At 49.5% G+C, this 10,277-nt stretch overlaps 1 protein-coding gene across 2 annotated transcripts; it reads left to right on the top strand.

Moving 5' to 3' along the window:
• Nucleotides 1–248: 248 nt before the first annotated feature.
• On the top strand, nt 249–10,265 carry LOC102497939 (prohibitin; the record flags this gene model as incomplete). Of its 2 annotated transcripts, none has more annotated exon segments than XM_014583245.2 (6): nt 249–327; nt 1,488–1,602; nt 2,749–2,910; nt 7,262–7,404; nt 7,548–7,664; nt 10,205–10,265. In XM_014583245.2, coding segments are annotated over 5 exon segments (571 nt in total), but the record flags the coding sequence as incomplete, so codon positions are not given.
• Nucleotides 10,266–10,277: the final 12 nt, after the last annotated feature.

Raw genomic sequence — 10,277 nt, 5'->3', positions numbered from 1 at the left:
AGCCCAGGATAGGCACGTGCATTTATGGCCGGTGAACTACAACTCCCAGAAGGCATTGCGGCAGGACCTTCTCAGTTACCACCAAAGAGGAATGGCTTTCCTCGCGCGAGCCGGTAGCTGCATGGCCTTTGGGGAATTGTAGTTCATCTGCGAAGAGCCGCGGAACCCAGGTGGAGCTGCAAACCACCCTTCCCAGAACTCACAGCGCTCATTTCCACCAATCAGAGGTGTGTATCTTGGAGAGCGGGCGGGGGAGAGGAGGAGCTGTCCGGCGCACGCGCAGTATGTGTGGCTGGGAAATTCATGTGGAGGTCAGAGTGGAAGCAGGTGAGAATGGTGGAGGCGGCTGAGGCCTGTGTCTGGGCGTTTGTGCAGTCCTCCTGTGCCCTCCCATGCTCACTCTGGGCGAGTGGGGTGCATGAGTGCGTTCGCCCCGTGGGGGAGGGGCGACGGACTGAGCCCAGGACGGGCCAGGATTTCCCCAGAGTGAGGTGTGTATGGGGGGGTGGGGGTGGGGAGTAGGGTAAGGAATAATCTAGAAATGGAAAGGACTCGTGTCCTGCATTCGTGGAAGGAGATTTAAATGCACGCGCAGAGAGAGACTGAGGTAGTGTCAGAGCCGAGGCCTGGGGAGAAGGGGAAGAGAGTTTTGAGACCCAAGCGAAGGACCACGTTGGGGCAGGGGCATTGTGAGGTTAAACGCCAGAGTGGTCTCTGGTTAGACGGACTGCCCACCTCGCCGCAGACTGTCTGCCAGTTCTCCACCTCTTTCCCTGCTGTGCAGCTGGGTTGAGCCCTTTTGCCCAGTCCCAGAATGTCAAGCTCCTGCATCCGTCAAAGCAGATCATTCTCCGCACGTGCTGTTGAGAAGGAGCGTGAAGAGTGAGACTGTGCCTTCTACTAAGTGGTGCTGCCACTTAATAGCTGTGAGGCTTGGGGCTCCTCCCATAACCTGTGTGCCTCAGGGTTCCTCACCTGGAATAGTGTACTTCATAGAGTAGTGGTGAGGATTAAATTAATTGCTCTTAGAAAATTGCCTGGCATAAAGCTAGCTGTTATTGTTATTTTTGTTGTTGACCTCACCAGGTAGCACATTCTGGGTGAGTTACTGTTTTCAAAAAACAGAATTGCACAGAACCAACGCCACAGCCTCTCAGGGCACGCTTGCCCAGGAAATGGGAGGGTGATTTCATATGGTGCCAAGGTCTCTATAGGCAAGAGCCTGTGCCTTGCTCCTGTTATTAAACCAAGTGCCCCATACTCCGTTAAGTAGTTGAAGGAGGGGAAAAAAACTGAAGGGAAAAAAAAGCCCAGGGATTGATACTGCACTTTGCGAACTGCAGGGTGTTACTTAGTCGGCGCCCTTCAGTGGCTGATTTAGGAGCTCTCAGGAGTCGGGGAAGTGGTAGCCAGCTTGAGAAAAGTGAAAAGTAAACGTTGTACCGCAGAGAGAGTCAAGTTGTTTTCTTTTGTTTTTACCCTCTTAGGTGTGAGTGGGTCCAACAGAAGGAAGTATGGCTGCCAAAGTGTTTGAGTCCATCGGCAAGTTCGGCCTGGCCTTAGCTGTTGCGGGGGGCGTGGTGAACTCTGCCTTATATAATGGTGAGGCGCTGAGGGGTCGTGAGTCACTGCCTTTGCCGGGAGGTTTCTGTTGGTCCGCATCGCCTGGACATTGCTGTCTGTGAATGTGTGTGTGGCCAAGAGGGCTCACCCACTGCTGTTTGACACCACAGGGTTGCGTTGTTATCACAACTGTCCTGTGAGCAAAGGGTCTCTTTGAGCCTTTATTCAAAAAAAGCCTCTCAGCCCTGTTGCTGGTTGGACGTTTCCAGTTGCTCAGTCAGTTTAAAGCGATGCTGCACCACCTAAGTGCTTGTAGTAGGGTCAGTGTGCAGTAACTGAGCAAAGGCCTCATAGCTGTTTTGGGTGACTGTCCTGAGCAGGAGCTCCTGAAGTTGGGTAGTTCCAAAGAAAGTATCTTTGACACGCCCTGCCCAGCTTTTAACAGCACGGCAGAGGTGTAAGCTGGCGTTTCTCCCTCTGTACTGTGTGGAGTCAGGCAAATATTCTCCCCACCTCTAGGCCTCAGCTTCTTACTGCTCAAACAATGATTGCAGTAGTTTATTGCTAAGGGCCCCTCCAACACTGACATGCTGTAACTTTTCCTGCAAAGCAGCAGGACATGGACTCAGTTGGTGTGTGGCTGACAGGAGGGTTACTCTCAGAGTGAGGGTATTTGGACCAACTAGAAAGTCCAGAGAGGCAGAGACAGCAGCTGGTGAGAAAAGCCTGCTTGGCAGGCCAGCCTGTGGCATGGCAGTTAAGGCAGCTCGATCCCACATGGCGACTGCTTGGTTTGAGTCCAAGACCTGGTGAGTCGAGTAGCAGGCAGGCCGCGTGTGTTTAGTGACAGTGAAGACCCCGGTGAGTTCTGGTTTTGCAAGGTAATGCCTGGAAACGTGTTGGGAGTTTGGTGAAGGGAAGGTTAATCAGAAAATCAAGATCTAGTTCCTTCAAAAAGAAAGGATGCCAAGGACAGACCCTGTTTCCTTGTCTCTGTCCTTGGGGGGACACGTGGAGTAGAAAACGATTGCTTAGTTTGCCTCTAGAGAGCAGGCGTTCAAGCAGATAGAGCAGGAGAGGGGAGACTTAATAAATGAATAGAAAGCACTAGGGATCTTTCAAAGACATGATCCTTCTGGTTAAAGAACAGAGGTTTTTCTCACCCGTCATTATCCTCCTTCCTAGTGGATGCTGGGCACAGAGCTGTCATCTTTGACCGATTCCGTGGAGTCCAGGACATTGTGGTCGGGGAAGGGACTCATTTTCTCATCCCCTGGGTACAGAAGCCAATTATCTTTGACTGCCGCTCTCGGCCTCGTAATGTGCCGGTCATCACTGGCAGCAAAGGTGAGTCTTGCCTGTGGGTTGGGTACAGCAGGAAGTATGGAAGGAGTACTGTGTGCTTGTGTCAGGGCCAAAAGCACCTAGGACACCAGAATCCGAGAGGCTGGACCTCAGGTCATGAGAATTCCTAGTATGGGGACCAGTAGATGGCATAAAGGTTACGTCACTGGACTTTCATGTAATTGCTCGCTTTTTGAGTAGCGGGCCCAGTGACTTAAAACTCATGCCAGGCGTATGTGTGTGTGTGTGTGTGTGTGTGTGTGTGCCCATAATCCCAAGGGGAGAAAGGAGGAGAGGGGATCATGGTGTGGCCATTCCCCCAGGGGGTGATTTCTTGCTTTCTGTCTCTGGTGAGCACACATGCTCTCCAAAAATATCTCTCAAAAAAAAAAAAAAAAATTTCTAGTATATTTGTCCTGGAGAGCTTATATGGATCCATAGAAAGAAATACATACTTAAAGTACAAACACAGACAGCAGTACAAGCTTAGAAAAATGTTCGGAAATGTAAGAGTTCCATGGCTGGTGGTATGGTGGTGAAGGCACTGAATCCCATGTGGCTAGCTGGACGGTTCCAGTCCAGGTCCCAGTGACTTGAAGAACACAGCAGGTGTTTGTATGTATGTGCCCAAGATTCCAAGAGAAGGGATTGCAGCATGGCCAGCCCTGCTGGAGGAGTGATTTCTCATTTCCCTTTCTGTCTCTCTCTGGCAAACACATGTGCCCTATAGCAAACTGTGGTGGGGGAAGCATTACATAGCCATCTAATTTTAAAGAAAAACTGTCCCCGTCGACCCTTCCCGCCCACTCTTGCTCCCCAGAGTGACTGTATAAACCGGTCTCTGGCCATCTGTTTGCCTTTGTAGTTGACTTACCCTTTGCCTTGCTTTCCACGGCCTCTGATCCAGCGGAGCATCTCACATGGCCCTGAGAGCAGTCTCTTGGTATCTGTGAGACTCCACTAGATTTCCACTTGGAGCTGATTTGAATTGCTGTCACTGTTTTCCTTCATCCTAACCATAGAGGTACACAGGCAGTTAATGGAGTAACAGGTGTGGGTTAGCAGCGACATTTCTGTGCTTTAAGAGGGAAGGTCACGTGGATAGTGTTTATTTTGACAGCACTCAGTGCCTTCAGTGCTCTTCTGGAGCAGATGTTTGCTTACTGTGATTGTGCCAGGCTTTGTGCTGGTTTGGCGTGAAGGGGCCATTCAGTGAGGGCCAGAACAGGAACCTTGGAGGAGCTCAGTCTGGCTAGGAAGAGAGACATGTGAGCGAGCGGTAGAGTGTGAGGAGTACCAGGGTCGAGGTCATGCAGACTGTAGGGGAGCCCAGAAGAGCAGCTAACTCAGTGAGTATGGGACGGCTTCCACAAAGAGCGGGCCTGAGCTGGGCAGAGGAGGGGGAAGGATATATTAGGAAATCTGTTCTGTAGCTCCTTGTGGGAGAAGCCTCTTGTAAAAGGGCTGGCTGGCTGGGCCAGGAGATGGCATGGTGGTTAAGCTCCGGATCCCACATGGCTGACTCTGTAGTTTGAGTCCTGGACCCAGTGGCTTACACATGTTGGGTGTGTGTGCATGCATGCCCAGAATCCTGAGAGAATGGATAGGGATTGAGGTATGGCTGTCCACTTTGGGTGGTGATTTCTAAGTCTATCTCTGGCAAGCACACATACCCTATGGCAAAAAAAATTTTAAATAAAAAATTTTTGAGAATCTCATTTGCCTACGATCAAAAAGAAATAAAAAGTGGAGTGAAGGGTGATAATGGAGAAACATGAAATTTAACTTAGAAACCTACTTCCTCCACTTCTTACCTCTTTGAGATTTCTTTCTGTATTGTTTTGTAATTGTCTTAAGGATATAATATATATATATATCTCCATGCCAATTTCCAAAACACTTCATTGGAACTTCTGAAGATCAGAGATTTGTGTAAATTAATGCCTTTCCCTCTTCTTCTCTTGGTGCCAGGTTTAGGACTCTCTTGGAGAGGTTTCTGCTATAGGGCATGTTTGCTCGCCAGACAAAGAAAGACAGAGAGACAGAAAGTAAGAAATCACCCGCCAGGGGGGATGGCCATGCCGCAATCCGTTCTCCTGCATTCTCCTCTCGGGATTGTGGGCATGCACGCACACGTGCCTGGCATGAGTTGAAGCCACCAGGTTCGGGACTCAAACCGCAGCTACATGCGAGTCCAGTGACATAGCCATTACACCATCTGCTGGTCCTCAGGTTTAGGACTCTAATCCGTGGGCACCTGGTCCACATTGTTGATGACTGCACGTCTGCTAGGACAGCTCTCAGCAGGCCGAGTGTCCAGAAGTTATCCAAAGGTCCCCTATCTGGGTCCTTTGACAGGGCCAAGCAGTGCAAAGTGGACCATAGATGAGTCGGAGTGCTTTTTTATCTGTTTTCACCTTCAGTTCCCCGCACCCTCGTTCTGCGAGGTCGTGAAGGCAGAAGCAGTCATCCCCATTCTCCCAAAGAGATAAGCTTAGGTTGGCGAAGGCGTAGTGAGGCCACCTAATTAGTGAACAGCAGTGTAACACCACAGCCGGGTCTTGGGACCACTACTCTAGTGCCGTTTCCACCAGACCCACACTCACCTGTCCAGGGTCCACTTCTGACCTTGGATAGGCCTTAATGCTAGAATTCTTGGCATTCAGTTGGCTGTTATCTTTTTTTTTTTTTTTTTTCCTTTTAACTGCCAGAAGACGTGTGCACTTGCTAGAGAGAACTAAAGAAAAAAGGAAGGAGAGAAAGTACCCCCAAGTGGAGTGTGATCATGCTGCAGTCCCTTCTCCACTTCTCCGCCTCTGCATATTTTGGTGTCCACAGGGGTCCTGAAACCAGCCCCTCATGGATACCCAGAGATCTCTGGTGTGCGCCCCTGGACAGTCAGCCTGCTCGGAGCTGAGTCGCTGTCCCGGCTTGATGCAGTCACCAGTGTGGACCCAGTGCCGGAGGATCAAAGTGCTGAACATTTTAGAACAGTAGACAGGGTTGGTCCCATAGCCTCATGACTAAGGGAGCCTAATCCCACGTGGCCAGCCAATGGTTTGAATTCCCAGCCTGAGTGGCTTGAAAAACATGATGGGGCATGTGTGTCCCTTCCCCAAATCCCAGTAGGATGGAGAACTGGAAGAGAAAGGATTACAGCATGACCATGCCCGACTCGGGGTGCTTCCTCTGTTCTTGCTGAGCACACGCACCCTCTGGCAATTTTAAAAAATGGTGTTGTATTTACAAATAACCTGCATACATCTTCCCTTATATATGTTATTTCTTAGTGATTTATAATACCTAATACAATGCAAACGCTGTGTAAATAATTATACTGTCCTGTACAGGGAACAGTGACAGGGAGTACATGGTCAGTATAGGCACAACTGATTCTTTTTGGAGGGGGGAGGTCGAATATCTTGTTGAACCCATGGATTAAGAGCCAACTGTGGGGGGTGGCAGGTGGTGTGGTGGTTTTGGGCTCTGGACTCCCAAATGGCCAACTGTGGTTCGAGTCCCGGACCTGGGGGCTTGCTTTTTCACTTTCCCCTTCTCCCTCTTTATCTCTCTCTCTGTCCCTCTCTGGTCAAATTAAAAATAAGTAAATAAATAAAGTTAAATAATTATTTTCTTTTTAAAAAAGACAGAGTCAACTGTATGAGCCAGTCAGGTGGCTTAGTGGTTAAGACAGCTGGATCCCACGTGGCCAACTATATGGTTCGAGTCCTGGACCCAGCAGCCTGAAAAACACTGGGTGTGTGTGCATGCATGTCCAAAATCCCATGAGGGAGAGTAGAGGAGAAAAGATTGTGGCAAGGCCATCCCCCAAGGGGTTGATTTCTCACTTTCCCTATTTTTTCTCTCTCTCTCGTGAGCACATGCACCCAATAGCAAAGAGAAGAAGGAGAGGAGAGAAAGCATACCAGCTGTAATCTGAATTGCTTGTAGCAGAGGACTCTCGGGACATCCTCAAAAGTTAGTGCCATGAAAGTCTTTAAGAAGTTCCTAATTCTGATGCCCCACTGGCTTCTCTGCCAAGGAGACCAGGCATACCTGCTCTTCGGACTCTATAGAGTTTTATAATCAGCAAATTTGCTTGTAAATTATAGCAATTCGGGGTAGGAAGGGTCCTGTAAAAGGCCACTTGTTTCCCCACTGTGGTTTTTATTTTTTATTTTTAGATTTATTTAATTTTATTTATTCATTTGTTTTAATTTGACCAGAGAGAGAGGGACTTGAACCATGGTCAGCCATGTGGGAGTGTCCAGCACTTTAACCACCACACCATGGGCTGGTCCTTGTGTTTTTTTGTTTTTTTTTTTTAACTTTAGTGTTCGTCCCCTCCTCTAAGATTTACAGAATGTCAACATCACGCTGCGCATCCTTTTCCGGCCCGTGGCCAGCCAGCTTCCGCGCATCTTCACCAGCATTGGCGAGGACTATGATGAGCGTGTGCTGCCGTCCATCACTACCGAGATCCTCAAGTCCGTGGTGGTGAGTGACGGGGGCCCAGGAGATTGCAGGGAGGCAGGAAAAGCTTGCCAGTGGGTTTGTTGGGGTGTGGCTGTGAGTTCCCTAGTTCCCTTTCTGCTTCCTCATTTCCCAGCTCTGCTCTCCTGTCCCTCCCCTTGAACCAGGCTCGTTTCGATGCTGGAGAACTAATCACCCAGAGGGAGCTGGTCTCCAGACAGGTGAGCGATGACCTTACGGAACGAGCAGCAACCTTTGGACTCATCCTGGATGACGTGTCCTTGGTAAGATGCTCTTTGTAGGTGCCTTTTTTCGGGGGTAGACACTATTCTGTCTTGCCTTCCACTGTCCTGGATGAGAGACTTGGAGACTTGACAGTATGAGGCAGTCTCCTTGGGTGTGTCTTAGTTTGAGAGTTCTTTGCCCTCCCATCTGCTGCATGCACTTTTTTTTTTTTAAAGAATTAATTTTATTTTATTTTATTTATTTAAATTTGACATGAGAAAGAGAGAGAGGGAAAGTGCGAAAGCAAGCCTCCAGGTCAGAGACTCAAACTGCAGTCAGCCATGTGGGAGTCCAGCACCCTTAACTACCACGCCACCTGCTGGCCCCGTGCTACATGTATTTTTTAATGACCTCTGGTCATACCCAAATGGCCCCTAACTGCTAGATTTTTATTTTTTATACCTTCCGCAAGCTGTGAGTATTCCCCAAAGCTCCTCAGAAAGTGATACTGTAACCCTGTTTGACCCAGGAAGAAACAGCCTGGTAGAGACCAGAGAACAGCTCGGGTAGTCTTTCCCCCTAGCACAGACCTCCCAGCCTGACCCCGGGAACTGAAGCTCTGTGACGTGAGTTCTGGGAACCCCCCGTGAAAGGCGATAGAGTGTAAATGAACAGTTTTGTTTCCCAAGGCCTGGTATTAGGGGCAAGGGACAGCTCCAAGGCATAGCTATTCTCTTGAGACGTGATAGCCTGTGTATTTATATGACATTGAATGTCATAACTCAGACAGAAAGCGGTACAGGCAGGATAGCATTTCAGGCCAGGAGGGTGAGGGGAAGGGGTCGTGTTTCTAGATTCTCTGGGAAAAATTATTTGGGGTGATTTGTTCGGGTAGTGAGGTAGAGTGCTTCCTGTTCAGTTCTCCTGTGCATCGCTAGGGAAAGGCACCACTTCCCGCTCAGCGTCTGTGCAGCTGTTCAAACAGTCAGCTTTCTGACGCCCCTCCAACACCCTTACCCAACACGCTTACCCTGCTAACCCTGAGCTGCTCCACCTGCTAGGGCTGCTGAAAACGAGGGCTTGTGGGCTCCCTCTGCTGTCAAGACGCCAGGCTGCAGCACTGTGGCTCCTCTGACTGGAGCCCGCATTCCTCAGGCTCTCCCTGCTTTACCGTGAACACCTGGGTTATGAAAAAGCCCTAAGGAAAAAGCTAAGGAAAAACATGGCATTTCACTAGATTTTAACCTCATACTCCACATTGGGGAAATGGGGGCTGACTGCAAGAAACTGTATCTAAGAGGTGTGATGAGAAAATTAGATTTCGTGGGGAATTTGCTGCCCTCAACTGGCCCTTTTAGAAGGAAGTTTTATTTCTTACTCGAGCATTTTATTTTTCATTTCTCAGGCTCACATATTCTTACCCAGACTTTGAACGAGAGTCCAGAAAAGTAGTCAGGCAAAGTAGAACAGCTGCAATTTAAGAGTTACGAGTGTTGGGACCAGCAGATGGCGTAATGGTTACATTACTGGACTCCCACATAGTTGACCGCTGTTCAAGTCCCAGACCTGGTGGCTTAAAACTCAGCAGGCATGTGTGCATGCATGCCCAAGATCTTGAGAGGAGAATGGAGGACAAGGGACCGTGGCATAGCCATCCCCCAAGGAGTGATTTCTTGCTTTCTGTCTGTCTCTCTGGCAAGCATACGTGCCCTATAGCAAAAAATCTCTCTGAGGAAAAAAAAAAGAGTTATAAGTGTTAAAGATGCCGGGAGACAGGGTGGCAAGGTTTACATTTTAGAAGAAGTTTGGGGCTGCTTACAGTATTTTTTTAAAGCAGAGGCTGGGGAGATGGAGAAGACATAGAATTTGGTAGCAGAACAGCTGCCTGTCTTCCCTTCATTTCTTCTTTTCCAATGAAAAGTTGGAAGAGCAAGTGAATTGCTCTCAGCGAGGCCTTAGGAGTCCTGAGCTCTGCTCCCATCCTGCATACTATCTTTAGAGACAGTCACTTCTGCCAAGTCTCGGTTATTTATGTGATTAGGGAAGTCTGTGGATAATCAGACTTGAAACCTTCTCCCTGACCAATGGCTTTACCTGCCTTCTTGTTCTTTTAAGCCCTTTCGCAGAAGCGTGCACACATCAGGGATACCATGACTCACATTCCACCTTCTGTCCTCTTCCTGTGTAGCGGTGGAGGTGCCGTGAGAGAGAAGTGGACTGGTTAATCCATAAGCAGAGAGCATTGGGCAGTTGAATCCCCAGAGCCAGCTGTATCCTCCACTCCTAGGGATTCGTTTTTCCCTGCAGCCTCCCTTGGGCCTCTGCACGGGGTATCAAAGGACTGTGGAAGAGCACCAGGCGGTGGAGGGTCCTGGAACTCATAGGTCTCTAGGGAGGCGGTCGATTGAGTAGATAGCCCAGCCAAGGGGTCTGGGTGTTGGACAAGGCTGCGGAGGTGGAAGGGTGCCCCGGCCTCACAGATGCCCCCAGCTGCTAGAGATATTCCTGGCTCTGCTTCCTTCCCGCGCCGCAGAGGCCTCCCCGCAGTGCTGCCTAAGTAATCACACCGCCTCATCTTGCGCTTGCTCTCTCCCCCCAGACGCATCTGACCTTCGGAAAGGAGTTCACAGAAGCAGTGGAAGCCAAACAGGTGGCTCAGCCGGAAGCGGACA

The sequence above is a fragment of the Tupaia chinensis genome, unplaced genomic scaffold, assembly GCF_000334495.1.
Source record: "Tupaia chinensis unplaced genomic scaffold, TupChi_1.0 Scaffold144171_2, whole genome shotgun sequence".
NCBI classification, from domain to species: Eukaryota; Metazoa; Chordata; class Mammalia; order Scandentia; family Tupaiidae; genus Tupaia; species Tupaia belangeri.
The sequence above is the reverse complement of the archived record's forward strand: the minus strand, read 5'-3'. Positions and strand labels throughout refer to the sequence as shown.